The 22088-nt window shown below is 38.3% G+C and overlaps 1 protein-coding gene across 4 annotated transcripts in view; it reads right to left on the bottom strand.

Annotated features, from left to right (window-relative positions):
* arhgef28a (Rho guanine nucleotide exchange factor (GEF) 28a) overlaps positions 1 to 20661 on the bottom strand; it is a 42845-nt gene extending 22184 nt beyond the window's left edge. For 3 of the 4 annotated variants that reach the window (XM_075456664.1, XM_075456666.1, XM_075456667.1), the window contains exons 1-9: positions 20298 to 20660; positions 15589 to 15643; positions 9557 to 9701; positions 9102 to 9479; positions 6188 to 6377; positions 4838 to 5012; positions 4511 to 4580; positions 3195 to 3241; positions 2932 to 3004 (exon numbers count right to left, since the gene is read on the bottom strand). In XM_075456664.1, the coding sequence (XP_075312779.1) occupies positions 2932 to 3004; positions 3195 to 3241; positions 4511 to 4580; positions 4838 to 5012; positions 6188 to 6377; positions 9102 to 9479; positions 9557 to 9701; positions 15589 to 15621 (1111 nt within the window). In that variant the 5' untranslated portion in view covers positions 15622 to 15643; positions 20298 to 20660. Of the gene's footprint in view, positions 1 to 2931; positions 3005 to 3194; positions 3242 to 4510; positions 4581 to 4837; positions 5013 to 6187; positions 6378 to 9101; positions 9480 to 9556; positions 9702 to 15588; positions 15644 to 20297 lie in introns of all 4 variants that reach the window. The other variant, XM_075456665.1, reaches the window with a different exon arrangement.
* Positions 20662 to 22088: the final 1427 nt, after the last annotated feature.

Here is a 22088-nt window from a genome sequence, read left to right as displayed (position 1 = left end):
AGCTAACTCTTAAAAAAAAAAAAAAAAAATAGTAAACAAAGCGAAGATTATTGCTACCTGCTAAACATCAACATGTTTAATGTAACAGGCATTAGCCTTATCACTAGAAGCATTCTACCCGCTAATACAAACATTTCTATGAACATTTTCTCAAAGCTAACCAGGAAACCAGACTCATGATAAGTTTGAACATGACAAAAGGGAAATTATGTTGGCCTGTTGTGGAACCTTAATTCAAACCAGAAAACAGTTATCCTGGATCTAGAAATAGGAAAGGTAACAGCATAACAGCGCTTTCCACACAAACACATAGACAAAAAAAGTTAGTGTTTTGAAGAACTAAAGGAGGGTTTTGAAGAAAAAAATAACTTAACTGACTTTAGATCAATTTAAAAATCAGATATATTTATAAAAGCACACCAGAAGAAGCCTATCAATCTAGTGTCAGGTATTTTTATCACTGCAGAAAAATGGAGACGTAAATTATTTCAAATTATATTGGATCTTCAGAAGCAGAAAGGAAATTCATTAAAGGAAAATGGGAAAAAGTAAGTAAGGGCTGAAGAGGATTTTGTGCAGTATGGAGAACATAACATGCATCTGAAAATTCAAAGAATTGGAGAGAATTTGGTCATCATTAGACAACTTCTTAAATGTAAACAATCCAGGCCACAATAACAGCGGGATGGCAATCACTCCCACATTCTGTTTTCATCCAAATACCCAGATATTTTCAAGGAAATGATGTTCTCAAAGATTTTGAGACATCATTTAGAAAATCGTTTACAATGCTAAAGTATCTCAATATCAGGGAGAATGTATTTACTTTGAAGGATTGTGTGAAAATAGAAAAAAGTTTATTGCTGGTAAAAAGCAATCAAAAAGAAATGAGCTTGTGCTTCAACCAGTGGTTGGACAATGTTGAAGAAATATTTGTAATGGGAAAAAACCCCTCCTTTTTGAGATCTAGGTACGCAACCCTCCTCATAATTTTTAAGAAAATTGACTTCCTACACTACAGGGAAAGACTTCCCCGAAGTCCCTGTTGGACAATAACATACATCTAACACAAAGTGATCTACAAAAAGTCAAAATCGATTAAATTGGTAAGGTAAAAGCTGATACAATATTGGGATTTTGACATTTAGAATTGCACTGTGGCTACTTTTAACTTGATAATTGGGTGCATCCACAACATTGTAACATAAAGACTATTACGTCCAATTTTAATCTTCCAAGTAAGATGTAGAAAGAGCTTTCAAATGCAATATAAAGTGCATTACAGAAAAAGCCTAATAAAGTAAAACCAGCAACTCAGCTTATTTAGTTCCAGTACAATTCTTGTATAGTGCTTGAGCAAAGTAAGTGAGTACATTATTTGCACATAATTACTGGTGGCTTGCTGCATATCTGCGGGAGTGGTAGATGGTATATCTACTATAACAATGTGGAAAATTGCTTCCCCTGATGAGTGCAGTTTCCACCCAGACTTTGATGTCTGGACCAGCCATGGCTGCACTAATGTAAGGGAAATCCTGGGCATCTCAGAGGTATTTCCTCTTTGCTGCTCTCTCAAAAATAGGACATAAGAGCTTAGTCAAAGAAGGGAAACTTCTCATATCCATTCATGTGCTTAATTCATACACAATATATGCTTTTGTATTCAAATCAAACTTTATGCAAAGACATAGAATTCTCAGCTGTAGTGTGGTGATAAACTGAATCCACAACACTCTCTTCTGGTAGACTAATCTTCACACTAAACTGTTCCAACAATAACTGACACATGTGGAGTTATGATGGTGAAACCAGAGAAAAAAAATGATGATCATTTCTGCAGTTCTGGAAAAAACAATAGCTCTGACAGACAGTTTTGGAGCACAGCTGCCTAATGGTGATGCAATCACTACTAAAGTATTCAGCTAAACAGTGGACCTGATAACTTTTTCACAAAGATACATTATCATACACACACGCACAAACACTTCAGTTTATGGATACGCAATTACAAGCTCCATGAAGTACCATCGGAGCCTCTCTTTGAGTTTACAACAAACTCCTTCAGGACATCACAGGAAATTAGCATTCATAGTAACCATGGCAACACCTTGGCAAACATCTGAGCATCCTGACAGTTTTTACAACCCAGTGTGGCTTTGTGCTTGCTCCCCTACAATCTTACAGTCTTGTGTGCAAAGAAGTCAAGGTTAATGTATGGCCCTTGTCTAAAATGTCAGCTTTTGTAAGCATAGAACATTTAGCTTGTTAACATTCCTCTTCTTGATTCAAGTACACAACTCCACTGTCTAACCCAGGGAAGCTGGGGGAGGGGATGGCAGAGTGACAAGCCAGAGGGGGGCATCTCCCAGCTCAGACAAAGTCTGAGTGGGACAAGCCTGACCCCATTCCTGTCTTTGTCCCAGTGACAGGGCAGATTCCTGGACTCCAGGACTGAGTCATTGTGGAGGCAAAGCGGGTTAAGACCCAGCCCGCAGTGCCTAAAGACAGACTCTTGGCAGAAAATACATCCATTTAATGAAAGAAAACAGCCCCTGTACCTCAGACAGAAGTGCACCCTTGTCTGTGTCTGAAACACTAACTGTATTGATTTCCAATGATGTGATTCAAAACAGAGGTTTGCATTTTGTTTCAGCATCACAAAAGAAACAACTCCAGTCAAGGCCTCTCAGCCAACTTATTATGTGTTGTTCCCACCCCCTGCTGTTCAATGAAGCCACAAATATGTTGTTGTGTTTTTTTATGGATTGACCATTCATCATTTGAGCCAGAAACCAGAATATTATTGTCATAATAATAAAATGAAAAAAGATATTTTGGTCTGGATTTGCTACTATTGTGTTTGCTGAACCAAAATGTTTTATAATAAATAGATAAATCCCAAAAGAGGAGAAAACAAGACAAGAGAATTACCAGATAATGAGGATGAATACTCTCCCTCCTCATCGTCCTCATCCAAAGATAAAACAAGCTGCTCCTCAAAAACCTTTACACAAACCAGAGAAAACACAAAAATCAAGCATGTCTCTGAGGAACATTAAGTACCTTTTACTTGAAAAAACAAAAACAAATACACACATGGTTGCATAAAAAAATATACCTAACAGCAAATCTAAAAACATTTACAGCATGCAAGTACCTCTGCACTACATACAATTATCATTTCATAGACTCACATTGTCCACCGCCACATGCTCCTCCACAGGGAGCTCCTTACTGATGCCTGTATAAAAGAAAAACCCCATAACCAAATGTTGTTGCATTAAGAACTAACACCATCCCTTCCACAAAAAAAAAAAAAAAAAGATTTGTGTGGATGGAACAACATCAGGCTTTGTGGATGCAACTCTGTTGTCCAGAAATTGAAAACGAACCAGTCAGATGTTGTGTTCATCTAAACCAGCAGGTCCAGAGAAACAGCACACGCTCCCTACTGGGAGACTGTTATTTCGAGAGGATTAATGAACGGCTGCTGAAGTCGGGACAGGGTTAAGGTCAATACTGAGGTACACTTCCTGCATCTACCCTTTATGAGTCGATAGCACCATCTGCCATCTCTATGGTTACCAAAAAGAGTGGCCACAGGTTAAGTAAGAGGTATAAAATGTGTTTGTGAGCAAGACAGACCTGAAAATGCACAAGTAAAAAAATTGGTTGCAGCACTGAAAACCTGAAAAAATATTCTCTGTGTGTGGTTGCATGCCAGCCTGAACATGTCTCCCAAGGAAGAAAAAAGATCTTAGAAACAATCTGCTCCCTAAGTTTTCTCTGTTCCCTCAGAGGAAAAGCAAATAAACGAGCAGAGGACAGCTCCTTTTATGGTGTTTGTTAAAAGTGTTTTTCTAGTCACTTTAGATTGTAAGTGATGGATGTCTGACTATACCAGTGTTTGCACAAGTGAATCTGTGGTTGTTCTTTTTCCACTGCTCCACAGTAAAAGTCTTTGCACTCAAATACCACCACACACAGACTCATTTGAGCTGTTTGTGCACGCAAAGAAGTGAATGATAGCAATACAAAGAATGAAACTAATAATTATTTGCAGTATTGCATAATCCTTTGATTATTACTATTGACAAATCAAATAGTCATTTAGTCTCTTAGTTGATAGAAAACTGCTTAAAAATGGCCATCACAAGTCTTTAAAGCTGGTTTTATATGAGAAAACCAAATACTTTAAAGTCATAGTCACACCTAACCCACAGAAAAGTAACAGTGACAAGCTGTCTCACAAATGAATGAAGGTGTGTGTTTCTATACATGCATGACTTTGGATCCAGATTTGTTTTTCACTGCTCGAGTTACACAGCTGGAACATAGAAGCTGATGACACATGTGTGTGGACTGAGTAAGTCAGAAGCCTTCAATTTGATCACTACCAATCTTTATTTTCAGATGTCTGCAGATAAGTCTCAAAAGGAATAAATGTCTACATATTTGACATATAACAGATATTTGACAGCCTTTAACCCTCCCAAAAAAACTGCCTTACCTTCGTCAATCAAGTGACTCTCATTTATTTTCCGGTTGTCTTCCTCAGTATGAGCTCTGAGCACACTGATCTTGAACATACAATAGATGATGGATTATGTTAATTGATTCCGTTGATTATGTCATATTGAAAACTGAGCAAAGAAACATCAGATAATGGTCATATTACCATATTCATTAACTGACTTGTGATTTGTGGCTTATCCTTGCTCAACTCTCATTAAAGACACTACACAGCGATGTATTCGACATCTCTGTACAAGATTTTGCATCAGGTTTGATCACAGAAACCATTTTAAATCAAAGTGCCATCGCCGTTTGATCTCACCAGTTTTTGGACACCGTGCTGCTCTAGTTTTTCTCGAAGGACCACAATGCTGTTCTGAGCGTGTGGAACAGTGAGGATGACAGAATTTGTCCCTGGACAAAATCTCAGCATGCTGGAGCTGTCGTACCACAAGCACGAAATCCCCAGAGGAGGGCCGACTACAGGTCCTGAACAACTGATGAGGAGAAAGAGAAAAGTAATTATGAGCACATATTGACTAAAGAATAGAGAAAGACAAAACTTTATTAGTAATAGGTTATAAGTTATAATGATTTATCACCGCATGTCCTGCTGTAAATAAAGCCTGAGAACCTTTTTATCGAAGATGGAAATGTAGAAGTATTAGTATTTTGTCTATATATCAGTGTTCATCCAACTGTTCAACATTTCTTTCCTTTAAAATGTTTTCAAAAGATTTTTTTCACACTGTCCCATTCACTGGCCTATGAATAGGACAGTGTGAACCTCGCCTTGAAGTAGTCAATTAAGTAGTAAATTATAGGGTGAACTATTTTCATATGTGGTCTTAAAGTCAAATATTAGCTCTCCTCTTAACTTATATCTCAGGCCATTCAACGATTTGAATTTAAACAGTTTATTCATCATGTTTAGGCATTCATAATTTAAGCAAATAATTGCAGTTGTTAAATAAACTTTTAGTTACACTTGTCTATTATTTTCAATCATGAATATATTCCCTTTGCTGTATATTTTTACTGCATCCATTAACAGTTAACTTTTCTGTGCAAACCTGCTCCAGTCTGCTCGACTCTTTAATTAAAATGTAAGTCTTTCATTTACCCCCTCGCTGCTGCAGAAGTACCCCCTGGAGAACTTGTATCTCTGGTGGGAATCACTGCCTTGTTACAAAAGAAACTGTGCACTCTATACAGGGGTGTACTTTTGCAGCTTGAGTAGACTTCAGCTCTTGTTTATAGATTAGGCAAAGATGGATTTAGTTCAGAGTCCGGTGTCTTATTTTGTTGGATGAGTTGGATTGAGTTTTAGGTGTAAATATTTGATACCACCAATGGAAAATAATAGGTTTTCTTGTGAGAAACTGTTATGAGCAAGTCATTACACTGAAACGTTTGATGTCGGCATGTGCAGTCATGTGCTCACTGAGACACTCTATGGACAAAGAAATAGAGAGGTTCCCTTCACTAATAATAACATTTAAGCCATGACTAATAGGGTCTTAGATCATGTGGTGTTTCTAGTTACTTATATATCATTAAACCAAGTGTATCAACTTAATCTAGCACAAGTTACAATGTATTACACCTGCACACTCATAAATAAAGAGATTATTGTGCTTCAGGATTGTTAATGACATAATCATAGCCTTACGCTGCCAGCACCCTGAATATGGCATGGCGTCCATCCCTCTGAGCCAGCTGGAGGGGTGTTTCTCCCTCCTGATTGGGTAAGGTCAACGCCCTTTCACCTGCTGATTGGTGAATTAAGAAACGAGCGAGACGGACAAAACCCAAGCGCACTGCAAGGTGAAGGAGGGTTTCTTTGGGGGGATGTTCAACAGCTAGAAAGAAAAGAATCAAAGAAGGAATAAATTCAGGGATGGACACAGTAAATATTGGAGTACATACCTGAAAAGCTGCTAATGTGCTTAGTATTTCTATTTTAGTCATATATCATGACTGAAAACTCCCAATACTCTATATGTATATCAGCATGCTATGCCAAAGTTGAAATCAATTGTGATGTAATATGCTACACATACTACCTCAACTCTCTGCAGGTGTACGCATTAACTGATATGTATGTATGGAATGAAAGGAGGAATGACTAAGATTTATGTAGGGTTCACAGTACACTGACAATATTACTACCTAGAAAAACTGGATGTTTCACTGAACACGCACCTGCTGTGAACAGTTGCTGACTCTTGCTCACTGAACTATGAGGGACTATCAACATTATCTGTTTGGGCTCTTTGACTTTGAATGATGCTTTTACATTCCCTCTCTTGGCTTATATGCTGCTACAACAAAGGGGAGCATGTTTCTGCTAATTACTGCATCACAAAAATCCTTAGTCGACCAGGGGTTCTTTCATTTTTGTCGACAAAAAATTCAAATGTAACTTTTTCATTTCCCTTTAATGTCTTGCTACATCTTAAAGATGAGGTGAACACCCCGTCAGCTCTACAATGGCACCATTAATTGTGACCCGGTTTTGATAAACTGTGGGTAGCAAATTCAGCACATATTCTCTGTGCAAAGGTCAACAAACAAGAAAGTTATTGTCAAATTGTTCCTTCTGCAAATACTGCACAAAGGAGTGACGCCAACAGCTGTGTTGTATTTGCACCTTGCCCATGTTTTGCATGGACATTTGCTTTTTCTAAGCGAACCGTCACTATACATACATACTGCTGTACAAGGACTGTTTGTGGCCTGCAGCAAGGCAAATGAATTTGTTGGCTCCAGCCTAAATTTCTACATCATTGGTCTAACCCAATAATGACCTTGCCCACTTATTCTCAACTAATCAGCCTGTAGTCTCTGTGCTTTAAATCTCATTTTAATCATGTCAATCTGTCTTCAACAACATCTTGTATGCAACCTTCTTGTCATCTAAACCTTATCTAGGTCATCCCTGGCGCCAAATCCATATAAACTCCTAACTCTGTTCTGCGTCTAGACTCTCAGGGCTCTATCCCTATATCCTACCTTAATCCGGGGCTACGTGGCTCATGTAATCTGCTTCTTATCGGAGCAGAACCACCAAAATTTCTTATTTCTCATGTGAATATTCTACTCTAAATGGTCCCTTCCTATTGAAATCTATGCAAATCTTATACGGTCCCATCTTTTTTGGAAACAGGTTTGTAAAAAGAGTTTGGAATTGTGTCTGTGCCCATCATGCTAACCCATACTTTTCTATATTAGAATGAGTATTGTCTTCATTTTCATACTAAATTTACCCCTCTTTTCTGATAACACAGAGATGTTTACTGCTTTAAAGTGTAATGTGGCCAGAAGCCAGAAAAATCTCCAGCATAGTTTTTCTGCAAAGGAGTGTGTTGCTGAGGAGGACTGTAGGGAGAGCAGATTTAGTAGACAAAGAGGTTTGTAAGATAAGTCTAATCTGACCAAAGAGGAATAATGGCAGTAATTGCTCATTCTCAGGAGCACTTCGGCCTCTGCCCGGTTGGCTGGCTGGCTGGTCCTTAGCGTCATGTGATGAAAGAGTTGTACATTCAAGGCACAAATCCGGTTTTAAACTAATGAACACCAGAGAACCACAGCAATGAAATTAACCTGAATGACTAATGTCGTTTAAAGTAAATGATGTTTTAATCAAAATTACAAAGACATTTATCTCTTTATTCATTTACTCTCATGTAATTTGGCTTTGAAGTTAAGTTTGGTTTTAATCTGCCAATGTTTTCAGATATCTCTGATTTCCTGCAAGAGTACATAGTTTTTTGTTTTTTTTTCTCTGTGTTAGTTACTACTGTCATGCACTTCTGGGACAATGGACCAGATCTGAACATTGCTTTACCAAATACCCATGTTATCTACCGTTTTTTTTTTTTTTTTTCCCAAATCAAACTGACATTTGCTAAGGGACATCTGCAATTCACACCAATTTAGATCAATCAAGATCTTACAGTGTTAGTGTAACAGTGTTACTGTGGGGGATAGGTAACTGCCATCTAAGTAACATAACACTCACAATTTAATTACCGTCACACAATTGAATTCCTGTGGTCTGCATGTAAGGGGTAAAAAAACAATGGCAACATATTTGTAGAAACAGTCTATCTGCTTGTGGGTATTTTATTTATCTTTGAATTATGAGTTAAATATTTTTTATCAGGGAAGAAGCATATAAAAGAATGAATATTTCCTTAACTGGACGAACTCCACCAAAATTGACTGTTTTCTGTAAAAAAAAAAAAAGTCATAACAAAGTTTGAAAAATCCCTGACACATGGATGGTTGGGGAAGTAGGAGGGCAAAAACTGGGACTGGAGACCAGCTGATGCTTCCTTTATTCAAGTCTAAACATCCTTGACTCTCCTGAGAGACTGAATTAATCCTCACAGACACCAGCCTCCTGAATATGAGTCTTGCTTTTGAAGTTTAGATCATCTATACCACACAGTATGCAAAGCCATTTGGGCTTCAGAGGTGTCAGAAAGCATCAACGACAGATGGGCGGCTGCTGAAATATCTACAAACTTACCCCCATGACCCCAGCTTGTGATTTATACTCGCACTTCCTGTTTCATTACCTTCTTCTGGCTGACTGTCTATGTTTTTCCACTGCCATGGGTAATCCATGTTTGCCAGAGCCTGTGTGATCTTCTCATCCAGTTGCTTCCAATCAGATTCATCGCCTGAACTTTGTCTGAGCTCTACATCCCGCTCACTGTGGTCAAACAGTCCAACACAGAGCTCCTCATCAGCCGCCTGAGCCAAAGTAGGAAACTTCATCAGGACCTCTTGGTAGCTCTGGGGGCCAAGCTGGTCCCTGTGTGCTTTTAAGTACTCTGCTGCTTCCTGGGCAACATCCCTGATGTATTCAAGAGATGCTTTACCCTCACATGGCTTAACTTGATCCTCTTTGTAAAAGTAGGGTGTGACAGAGACAGCTTCCACACGGTCGTGGCCTGTGGAAAAATAGAAAAATAGTGTCAAAGAGGCTTGGTGGCAGAGTGAGTGGTGCTTCGTTGGTTGAACATATTACCTGGAACGATGAAGCAAAGAGTTAACCCGTCGTCCCCTCTTTTTGCTGCAGTCACATGTATAAGTTGAGAGCCTTGAACAACAACATAAAACTCTGCATCTTCTGGCGCTACGGCTTGTAATATTACATGAACCTTTACTTGTCCCTGAAAGGAGAAAAAAAGAAGTTGCTTCACCTATACCCACCTTTGTAATGAAGTCAAAATACACAGTTCATTATACATTTTAAGTAGTTTTTTTTTTATTACTCATTCTCAGTGGAACATCTTCCCTTTAGGAGGAGGAAAAATTTGGGATTTCTAGTAAAACTGCGCACAAAATCTGATTTACTTCAGTCAATTTCACTGCACCCAGTGTACTGAATAACAGGAAGAAAATGGGGCAGAAAGAAAAAGAGGAAGAAAGGCACCAGTTATTTTCTCACAGTGGGAGAGAGCATCTGCTCCCTGTCTCAGTGAGATTCATTATTTCTTTTAAATCATTTGCCTTGTTTTTTTTTTTTCTTGTATTTGATCTACTTTTCTTTTTCTTTTTCCTGCATCAGCCCACAGATTTTCACGCGTGGCAACCAGCAACTTAGGGCATAACTAACAATATTTGATTGTGTGAAGGCTCATGCAGTGTGCACACAATCACAAACTAATTCAAACACATACAAAAACCAGCAAGACTTTTTCATCATTTCACACAAACATCTAGTTTTGCTTCTATATATAAAAAAAAAATCTCTGAGACAGCTACACCAGATCAGCTAGTTGCAAAACAATGTGGTGGAAGAGAGACTGTTATTCTACTTTCAGATTACCCAACAATTTCAATCACAAGGTTAAGTTCACCTCCTCTGCATTATTTTCCACCAGTGATTGACCTTTACAAGATGTTTAGCTCAGTGTATCTGGGATCACATACTTCAAGTTCCATGCTTGTGCAACACCCTTCTCTTTTGTTTTCTTGTGCTCAGTTTGGGGTTTTATCGTGTGATTTATGGGGGCCTTCTTTATTTACTTATCTTAACTTTTCAGCCAAATGTGCTCATCGTGCTTTATTGTGTTTTCAGTATCTACATCAGCTTAAATTTATACTGACAGTAAACAGACTAACAGACTACCAACTCAAAACACTGGAGCAGGAAAAGCTGAATTCACCTGAATTACATGTGGATGGTTCCTCTATATAACCTCATATTGTGAGATTATTTTTTATCAGTCTTCCTTTTATTTATCTTCTTTACTCCTAAAGACTTTGAGGTTTCAATAGTTGTTACGTGAGCTTAGTCAGTGGTGCTTCAGGAGCAGAAATTCAACTAACCTCCAGTGGAAGCAGGCTTTTGGTCTGGACTGATAACAAGGTCTGACTCAGGCTGCATTTTCTCAGCCTGTTGTATGCTAAGTGGTTCGGTGGAGTACTATTTTGCACACACTTTGTGTTATCGCTGATTGTTTTTCCGCAAAACAAAAGATAAGATGTTGGCCTATTGTATTCCAAAGCAATAACAGCTGTTCAGAAAAGCAGAGAAGAATTTCAAATTTTGTCATTGATATTTTGATGGCCTTTTCCACGGATGGGATTTCTTCAGCCAAATATTTACATTCATTTGAACATAGATCATAGATTTTCATGCTCACTAAATTTTGCCCTCCCTCTTTTGGCTGGATGAGTCATATTCTGTTAAATCATATTAAGGCGTATGATTTTACTCTTTTTAATTAATTTTAAATGTCTATGAAATACACAGGAGCAGCACATGTGAACACTTTTCTCTAATATCTTGTTATTTGTTTTCACGCCCTCTAAGGATGCTATATTTCCACTCAATTGTCCCAAAAGTCTACAGCAGCTCAAGATATTATTACTTTATACAGGAACAATATCATTAGATAGAATTTGCTCAAAGTGAATGGCACCTCCTGAGCCTTGGGGAACAAGCAGGAGGAAGGCTGGGGGGTGATGAGATGCCAGACTGGTGTGATCTATGGCCTTTTTCTCCTTTTTCTCACAGCGTTATCATGACACAACCTGATCCAGTGACAATAAATTATTCAAGACCTTGTAGCTTTACCTCAAGCCTCCCATATGGGCAGTTTTAAGGTCAGGCATAATGTAATTATAGTATACAAACATGAGGTTGATTACAAATGCAATCACAGCGTGATATGAGTAAGACAAACAATTCTGCTGAGATATGATGTAATAACTGTTGGGTATTCTCCTAAATGTTTCTTTTTATTTGAACACTAAATCCAATGACAAAAAAAGAGACTGATTTTATAATCTCAACATGTTGTTCATGCATTGGGGAAAAACAGCATCAGATCTGCTGCCTGGTCTCCAGGAAACCAGCAGTCATCAACTCTCGAGCTCTTTGCCATGATCTCCTGAGTGCAACAAGTAGGTGACGTCAGGGGAGCCAGATCAGTGCTGCTGCAAAAACAAAAACAGCTCCAATAACAAGCAGGCCTCTATAGTGAGGAGGCAGCCTGACGTCAGTTTTTCAGTGTGGCATTTCAGTTAACAATTTGGCACAAATTACATTTTGTCTCATAAAGAAAAGTTGGACTCTACAGGGAGATTTCATATAAGCCTCATATGAAATTGAGAAAACAATTAAGTTCCACTAACTATAAATCATTATAATGATGCTTTTGCTCAAACCAAAAAAATAAAAATGTAGCAGAAGGCAGAGAGAAGCCACATGCCTGGTCTATTCTACAAACTTCTACATGCTCTAATAATTCCTTTTGACATTCACACGTTCACACATCAAGCAAATACCCTGTCAAACCCAAAGTTATGCAAGAGTTTCAAGAGCCAAAAGCTTTTAGTTAAGCCTCACAATACTAGTGACATTTAAGACTATTCACCCTGACCTAAAATAACTCCTGAATCTCTTTAGTCTTGAAGGTGACAGCTAGCACTGTGCTGTAGGCCTTTTCTCAAACTCAGCTGAGACACATACCACTGATTTAATCTGCTGTAAAAATGGGTTATTAATAACTATAGGCCAGATGTAAAACTGGTGTGGTCTTACACACTTAATTTCACGATGCACTGTTAACTGTAACACAATAATATCAAGGAGTAGAGATTTCTAGATATTTATACCAATATCTTGTCTCTTCATCATTGGACACAGCTGTTGTCGTAGGAGCACATATCTATTGGTTAAATCATAACATTTTTGTTCTCCTTTTGCCGCATAAAAAAAACACCTTGCACAGTGAGGTTTTCTGTTCGTATGACATGTGAAAAGCACTGCAAACACAAACACTGCAACACTAAGAGGGAAAAAAACATTACACAGACATACTGTGCATACCGGCTGCCGTAATAACTAACTCTATCAAACCATTTTGGCCTTTTAGGAATCAGATCAAAATGCATACATCTAATCTATCTCCATTAGTGCAAGTGTGGCTGAAAGCTCAAAGCTACTCTGTGAGACTGTAGTTACTGTTGGAGCAGCAGCAGTTTTAAGATGAGCAATAATACCAACAAGCTTACAATGACACTACTACCCTAGTCCTCTTGTTTAGCAGGTATGAATGATGATCAGCATATTAATTAACTAATTCAAGGATTGGCTAAATTCAAAGCAACTTAGAAAGGAGTAACAAGTTGGCATGCAATGTGGGGTTCAGTACGGATACTTCAGTGTGTAGACTGGAGAAGTTGGAGATTGAACCAACTATCTTGAAGACTGAAGGACAACTCTTCTACCTCTTGAGCTACAGCCTCACATTGTTAGATTACAATTTCTACTCTGACAAACGCGAGTACAGTCCCAAAACAAAACGTAAATTGCATGTCAATTGACTGAGTCAAATTTCAGGGTTTAAAATCTTAGGATGGCAACATATCTGTAGACTGTTGTATTGGGCAGCATCCGTGGGGCATTACTGCAACAGTGATGAATGAATATCAAAGCTTGTAGGCACGAATCATGCCTAATATCGCAAGCTTAACTATGTATTTAGTAAAATATAAACCTAACCATGTGCTTTAACTTTTAATCCTAACCATCTGTGAGTGGAAGCTAAGTAGAAAAGGGAAAGAACTGTAGAAAATGTTGTGTGGGATGGATCTTGATACCGTGGTCTCTGATGTAAGAGTCCATGGCCTAACACCATCCCTAATGTCACCAGACGCTATTGCCAGACGTTGAATATATAAGTCATAATATAAGCTGTGTCTCCATACAGACAAAGGGAAAAGAGAGGGGGAAAAGTAGTGATAGTGTATTTTTTGAGTGTTTATTGTGAAGCCACAATGTAGCTAAAGGTTCTGCCATGAGATTGGGTTGGAAACACAAATGTCTGAACCAAAATGTGTGGCTGGAACAGGTTGAACTCACAGGTGGTCAGAGCATGTCAATGGGGGCTTTATATGATATACTTTTTACATTTAAATTTCAATCTCTCAATATACCTAAAAACTACAAGTGGGTTACACTTGGCGTACTTACGCTACTACATGTATTGTTGCAACATCATGATATTAAATCATCTTATCAATGGTATTCATTGTCAAATCAATCAAAACTTTATTTATATAGCACTTTATAAGCAAGAGTAATTCAAAGTGCTTAGACAATAAAAAAGATAAAAATATAGTAGGATGATATAACACAAATATTTCTGGGACAACAAAATGTCAAAGCGTGATAAGGTATGGTAGGATGTCCATAATATCTAAATCTCACTAAATCTTGGGGTTAATCAGAGTCAGATTAAATACAGTCATCTTCATTGGCACCAATCAATTTAACAAGAATCCAAAAATATCTTTCAATATGAACAGACATGGTGGCAGACCATAATTGGGTCATGCTGCTTTTGGCTGCAACTGAGAAACAGTTACTTGTTTGTGTATTGTCTGTTTTACAGCAGAGCTGAACTTTCAAGTTCAGCAAAATGAGTACAAAATCTTCTTGTTCGGGTATCAGTTTTTCTCCTTCATATAAACCTGAAAGAACAGTGCCTCTTACATGAAGTCTGGCACTGGACCTCAAAAAGAACCTCTTTTAACAGAGAAACTCCAGCACTTTCTATCTGCAGTTCAATGCATCCATTTATCCATTGATCTTGCCAAACAGTATCTGCTATTGGCCTAACACTATGCTACATGTGTGGAGGTGCACCATAAAACTTTACTAGGCGTGTCACAATAGCTGCCTTTATATCACAGCAGTGTGCCACGGCTCTTCTGCACAAAGCCCAGTATTGAAATCTGGATCTCATTCAACAGCAAGAGTTGCTCCCGTTGAGCTGTGACCTTAGAGGGTGGAGACGCCACTTCCTCCTAATGGAGAGGTGTATGTGTAAGTGCTTGAGCCCATAATGATTTGCATGCCTGGGTTTCAGACCAGCCCTCCATAAGTTGGAGGGAAGGTTTTTGGAGCAAACCCCCCCTTTCTCCCCAACTCTGAAAACTGGTGACACAGCAAAACAAGCAGACACTGCTCACTCGAAATCTGGCAACGCTTCAGTGGCTGGCCCACCCAAGCTTACACACACACACACAAACGCAGGAGGCTAGGGGCACAAGAGGGACAAAAAGAAGTAGAGATGGCAGATATAGAAGATTGCAGAGGAAAGGGAAGGCAGATGGAAGAAATAAAAGTATTCGAGAGAAAGAATTTTCTATGTCAAAACAATAATCCAAACACACTTGCACACTTTGCATAAAAAATACATATTGTACAGCTATTTAATTCATAAAAATAAGCACATACAGTCCTTTAAAAGCCCAGAACCAACTGGGTATATCATTCTTGTATCCTGGCCCCTTCGGCACCTTCATTTAGTGAGCAGCTTGTGTAAGGCCTGGCTTCTCCAGGGACTGAAACCCTACTGGCTTGGGTTTCACCTGCGACACAAGGCCTACCAGTGAGCCAATGCACACAAGGGTTGTCAGGACTCACAGATGACAGTTGAAGATTGTTCTACTTCTGGTGTGGAAAATAAACCCCAAACAGACCAATATACCCAACCACCAAGACACGAGGAATGCAGAGCAAAGCATGCAGTCACTTACATATAACGGCACCTCTTTTCTGTTCACCTCCATGTTCTTTCCATCCACCAGATACCTGAAGAGGAAATAGTTATGTTACTTCAATCTCAAGTTAATAAAAACATCAGAAACTTCTTAGCTGTGGGTGGCCTGGACTTGGTCTAATCTATAACCATGCTGCAATGAGACCACACAGTCATTTACTTCATTGATGTGTTTAATTGTTTAGTCTAGAACAGGCTGGTCTGGAATCAGGAAAATCTCTTGCCCCGTAAAAAGAGGAAAAATGTGCTAAAAATCACTGAGCTAATAGTACGCGTTCATTCATTCATTCGGCTTCAAGTATTGGTGAAGACAGATAATGCCTTATTTAGAGGCTGTATTGTCAATGCCCTGTTCTCTCCCGTTATATGGATATAAGTGGATCTCAAGTCTAAATATCTTACGAAGGACACCGACTTTCACCAAACTGTTATCAATGAGTATATGAACGGAATTTATGCCAGAAATAAGGTCCAGGTTTAAAAAAAACGAACTTCCCCTTTAAGTTGTAATTAGTGGAAACACTTAAAGGTAGGGTAGGAGATCCTGGATTTTGAGTCCAGCGAAGCTGCATTTTGAAAATACACAGGTAAAAAGTCCCAACCCTTTTCTTCACTTTCCCCCCAAAGGCACGCCTCTAGAGTACATGAACGCGCACGAGCACGAAGGTGCACGAGAGCTGTTCTGACAGCAAGCATCGATCGTTGCCGTATTTAGTATTTAGTATATGCTAACTATACGTTTAATAATGCTAGGTGCTAGCCAAGCTGGCTCTAGTTTAGCTTCCTGCCAAGCTTCTGGACGCGTAATTCGTTCACGGAGCAGGGTACGCGCACAGGGGGAAGAAGGGGGAGGGAGGAGCAGATTGCAGTTTGATAGACCATCAGTATCCAATCATCGTTAACGGTCCGTTCAGTATGATTGGATAGTGTTTTTCCTAGATTGTACGTTCTAGAGGCCACTAAAACTTTTCATATTTGTGTCAAAACTTTTAATTAATTGGATGCAATGGGGGTGTGAAGAGTATTTCAAGCAATATGTGAAAAAATGTTCCAGAAAAAGATCCCCTACCCCACCTTTAACTGTGGTAGAAGTAAACTGCATTGAAGTACAGCACTTAAGGAAATGTACTTTCCACACTGCTACCTGTGTGGATGAAGCTACAATAGCTTATCTGTCCAACTGCTGGGGCAGTGTGCAGCACAGCAGGACAACGTAACTGTATCATTTACTCACACCTGATCCGCTGTGACTTCACTCTCAGCTGTGAATAGTTCATGACATGGCTCTAGAGCAGCGTCAGCTGTGCAGCCTGTACTTTGTCTAGACACTCATCTGCATCAGCTGGGGGCCACTCCAGTGAGCACAGTTTGATCCTGCGGCTTATTTTGGTTCACATGTTTGTTTGTGCTTGTATGCTGTTGCATTATAAACCAACTATGCTCAGTATGTTAAATCAAAAGTGTTTTATTTAATTTTAACGACCCTATTTAGGAGTGTGATCAATAATTGTTTTCCTAGCATGGTTGTGCAGTGATTAGCGCAGTAAAAGGGTACTTGGTCTGAACCTGCTTGTCGGCTGGTGCCTTTCTGTGTGAAGTTTGTCTGTTGTCCCTGTAACTGCATGGGTTTCCTCTCACAGTCCAAAGACTATTAGGTCTGTTAGGTTAATTATTGATTCAAATTAATTATAGTTTTTTTTATTGAAGCTGTGCTCGGTTGTTTATCTCTCTGTATGTTAGCCATATAATTGGCAGGCAACCTATCCAGAGCGTATCTCACCATAACGCCCAATATCAACAAGCTCCAGCCTCACCTCAAGCTGCCCCTGGAGAGAGCAGCTATAGCTAATGGATGCATTTTTCAAAGACTTAATAAGTTGGTCAGCATCATACATTCCCACAGCCTATGATGATATCTTGACATTTTTAGCTTTGCTTTAAAACAGTGGGGGAAAAAAAAAACTTGTTTATAACATCATAAAATAAAGATTGAGCAAAGCAGAAAATTCTTGCATGCAACAATCACGACGTTCACTTGCAAAACAACTTCTACAGTTTAGTAATTACAAAATAGTTTCAAAACAAGGAGTAACCCTCAGAGCTGAAACTGCAGTTCCTAAAATGGCTGGCTCCAAAAGCAAGCCAATTCCCAAAGATCCCCATATTAAAAGAGCAGAAATAAGGTGTTCACGTCTGCATACAGAAACAAATTAATAAATAATTAAATAAATGAATTAATGTCTCGTTGATGTACCTGAAAGGTCAATTTTTATATAACTAAATTTCTCAAACTGTGTTATGTGCATCTATAATAACTCCTTGATTTAATTGAGCTACATCAACATTTAATTTCCCTCTGGGATAAATAAAGTATTTTTGAATTGAATTGAATTGAATGACTGCACAGATAAGGGTCTGGCTCCTTTAACAGTAGCTTCTACCAAACAGACATACATATTGTCCTCTGGTTCTCAGTCAAATCTGTTTCTTACAAAAGCAAACTGTTGGGCATGAACTCACTGAAAAAGAGCAAGTTTATAGACTCAGTTTGTGTTTTCCATGACATGAGTGAGTGAAGTTAACGTAGGGACGGCTATTGATGGTGGCAATTCAGAAAGCCCAGCCACCAGCATTAGAGCTGAATCCAATTCATGTGAAAATTTTAAAGGGTTTTATGAAATAATCAGTACAGATTCTAGCCAAAAATTATTGCATTTTAAGGCAAATTGTACCCGCCTTGTCAATCATATTAGTAACATTTCTGAAACAACACATCAAGTTGAAGCATCTGGCAAGTCTTTGAGAAACTGAAGATGATGAAATCAGACGACCACCAGCCAGGAGCTGCAAATCTCTTATTCGAGCTGGATTACTTCTGTAAACCAATCTGTTATATAATCAAGTTGTGAACTGTAAACATGAATCAGTTCATTTTAATATTTGTGACATTTATTTTGAGTTACTTACTGTAAAGTCTGAACGTGAGAGACACTGTTAACCAAGATAGCAGTGACCACGTTTAAAAATTGAGTTTTCCATTTACTATCTATGTTTCTAATTGACTAATCTCCTCAGCTTTCTCAATAAAGTTGAGCTAATCGATCATTTCACAACTAAATCAAAGCGTGCAAAGGTTTCTGCTGAAGTTTAACGTTTATACACATTAAAACAATACATGACTGAAAGCTTAATGAATTCAAAGTCATTGCTTTAATTGTAATATGCACTATTAAAGAATATCTTTTGCTGACTTTATGTTAATTTTGTGAAAAATAACCAGTAAAGTGAAACAGTAGACCAGCAACAACAGCACTTTAGTCATGTTACACTGACTAATAACCTGGGGGTTTATCTAACAATAATGTCACTATCAAGTTTGCACACTGTAGAATGTCCAAAAGATGCGCAGCATTATCAATAGAAGATACCACAGGCGTGGGTGTCTGTTTTTAAACCCTCCATTGTAATCAGGAACTAGGGAAAGCCTATATGTCACTTTGTAGAATAAACATTGTCCTAGTTTGGCAGGTTGTGCTATATTAGGTCAACTAGTTTTAATGGTATGGTTTGCGTTCCCTTATAGGTTTAAAAACATGATCTGAATCCACATATAGAAATATTCAAGATCCATCTAAGTATATTTTGCTCAAAACCAAATATCTGTGATCAGAAAAAAAAAATGAAATAAGTATGAGACAAAGCACCTGCAAAGATGAGCCTTGAAGACTAGCATGCGCAGAATTTGTGTCAGTCATTGTCTTCAGTCTGTCATTACAGTAACTGCAGAAGATTTTAGTGTGAACCTGGCTCAAGGCCACAAACAGCAGAACAGAGCGTGAGAAAAAAGATTACACATAACAAGAGAACGCATGCTGTCAGAAAGCATTTGGGAAACATTTTGACATTTATGCACGTTATGCAAATGTTCTCGGGCGTTAGCAAGTCCATCTTGTTGCCCTTAGATTATTGTCAGATGATGCATGATTGAATAACGTAATTCCTCTCACATGACAAGCTACCATAATAGGCTGTATGAAAAGATGCATTATTGTACTTCCATCCTATGGTAAATATACTTGAATGTGCTGCACATTTGAGGAAACTAAATTAGATGCAAGAAATGAGTATCGCACTCACCCCGCAGTGAGTATCAGTGGAACAACATGCTGCAAAATGCATGAAAATGTTCTTTCAGACTAACTGTGATGGTGAAATTATAAAGAGCAGACTTGAAAACAGTTTTTGTTTGGGATTTAAACAATAAACGGCATTGTATTAACGCTTTCAAAACGTCTTTTGTCATATTAAAGGGTGGACTGTTTAAACAAAGGAGTTCAAACAGGCTACATACACTTTTTCCGCACTGGCAGAATCCATTAACAATACTTCTGCTGCACTGACCGGGAAGTGAAACCCACGCATACAACTTTCCAAATGCACAAGAGCAGAAAATGATCTCTGCAAGATCACAACAAAGAACTACTTGTGAGTGGAGGACGAAACCCAACAAATCCAGCCTCGTTTTTTTTTTTACTTGTGAACGCACCATTACATAGAAATGTATTTACAAATCAATCAAACGGCCCCCAGCTCAAAGTGACCATTACCTTTAAAGGCCCCAAATGACATCACTGTGTTGATGTTAGCAGAACTTTTCTAAATGAGGATGAATCGGCTTGCCATTACCTGCCGCTTGTCGCCTCAGCCTCGGTCTGATATGTCGCACTGCTTTCTATTTGAACGTCTCTCCGTTGCTTGCTCCGGTGCTCAGAAAGTTCTGACACATTTCACGCCCGTATTCCACACGGACTGCTTCGAATTCATCCGTCTTGTTTTGCACCCAGGAAAAAGTCAGTTGGGAAGTTTGTTTGCAGGTGTCGCTGGAGCCGTTTCTCCCTTCCAGCCTGCTCCCCGCTGGCCCAGCCCCCTCACTCACCGGGCTGCAGGACTCAGGAGAGGCAGGACCTGTTCCTGAGCAACACATTTTCTTCTTTGTATTGAGCTTGCATTTAATCTTTTATAGAGCCTTTCCCATGTCTGTATTATCCGCAGTTTATAGTGTAAATAGTGAGTAACCGCTTCAGAAACACATTCAAATCGCCCCCAATCAGACTCAAGCTGGAGTGACGTCATCCGCATTTACACTCAGTCTCGGCACCAAAAGAAAGACGCTCAGGTTTACTGTGATGGAAAATAACTACGCATATAGGCCTATCTGAGGTTCTTCAGTTTATTATATCTTCATTTTCTTGCCCAATTACTTGTAACTTTTTTCTGCTTCATAAGCTCATCTTCTTTTTTTTTTAGATATTGCTTTTTATTTGACTGAAGAGTAAGAATTTAAATTTAGCTCCACTTCAAAATGTCGCTGACACACTAAGACGTGGATAAGTCTATTTATTTTTGCCTTGTTTCCTCTGTAAAACACCTGTTAGATAGTACATGACTTTATTGATTGATTTTGATAGGTTTTTTTTAAGATGTTATGTCAAGGCAATGCTAATATAACACAGCAAATGTCATATATTACTTGTCAGTTGTGAAATGTTGCTAGGAACAGTCACTCAACTGTAGCACAACGTTGACCACTTTACCTTTTGTGCCATTTCTGCTTCTGTTTCACAAAATCTCAGAGGAGAAATGAACTAAATATTACTCACCTGATCATTTTTAAATATTTGAACACAAAACATACAAAGAACATATAAAAGATGGCTGTTAGCTATGAATTTTAATACTCAACAATTTATATAAGAGCAACTAAAGCAGTTAACAAATCTCTAAAAGAAAAAATCTAAATAATTCAATTTAATGAAAAGAAAAATCTCTACTTATCAAAACTATATTAAATCTAAACATTTCATAACTTAAAAATGCAAAAATAATGCATTTAATTCAATTCATAAGATTCATAAAAAAACAGTTCAATAATAAGTTCAGTGTATGCGATATAGCCTTACTCAGGGACTACATACTATGAATGATGCGTGTTAGTACTTATTAACTTAATAAGATATTAGTAGCTTGTAGTGCTCAATAGTGGCTTCACTGTAAAACAGTAATTTCATAATCTAGATTAAAACATCAGTTATTTCAGTCTTTTCAAAACCATGATAGGCTATGTGTAAAATATCTTAGGATCTCAAAATTGCAAAAGTTGAAGTGAAGATGTTTGATTATAAAAAAGAAAAACAGTCAAGTGCTGCCAAATAGAAATGGTCTGTGCAGTCACATGGTAAAACAGAGCACTGTTTTATATCAGTTTTCAATTTGCATGAGACACTTTCCTTCCACCTGCCCATCAGCTGGATAAAAAGGCTTCACAGCTTTCATTTTTGGATTTCAACTATAGTCACATACAGAGGTTTGAAGTTCTCACAGGCTTATTATAATCAGGAGAAATAAGAGGAGGACATTTCCCACCATTCCAGCCTTCAGACTTATCAACAGACTGATAACGAAAAACAAATTACATCA

Source organism: Odontesthes bonariensis, chromosome 22, assembly GCF_027942865.1.
Source record: "Odontesthes bonariensis isolate fOdoBon6 chromosome 22, fOdoBon6.hap1, whole genome shotgun sequence".
NCBI classification, from domain to species: Eukaryota; Metazoa; Chordata; class Actinopteri; order Atheriniformes; family Atherinopsidae; genus Odontesthes; species Odontesthes bonariensis.
This window is presented reverse-complemented; position numbering and strand designations above follow the sequence as displayed.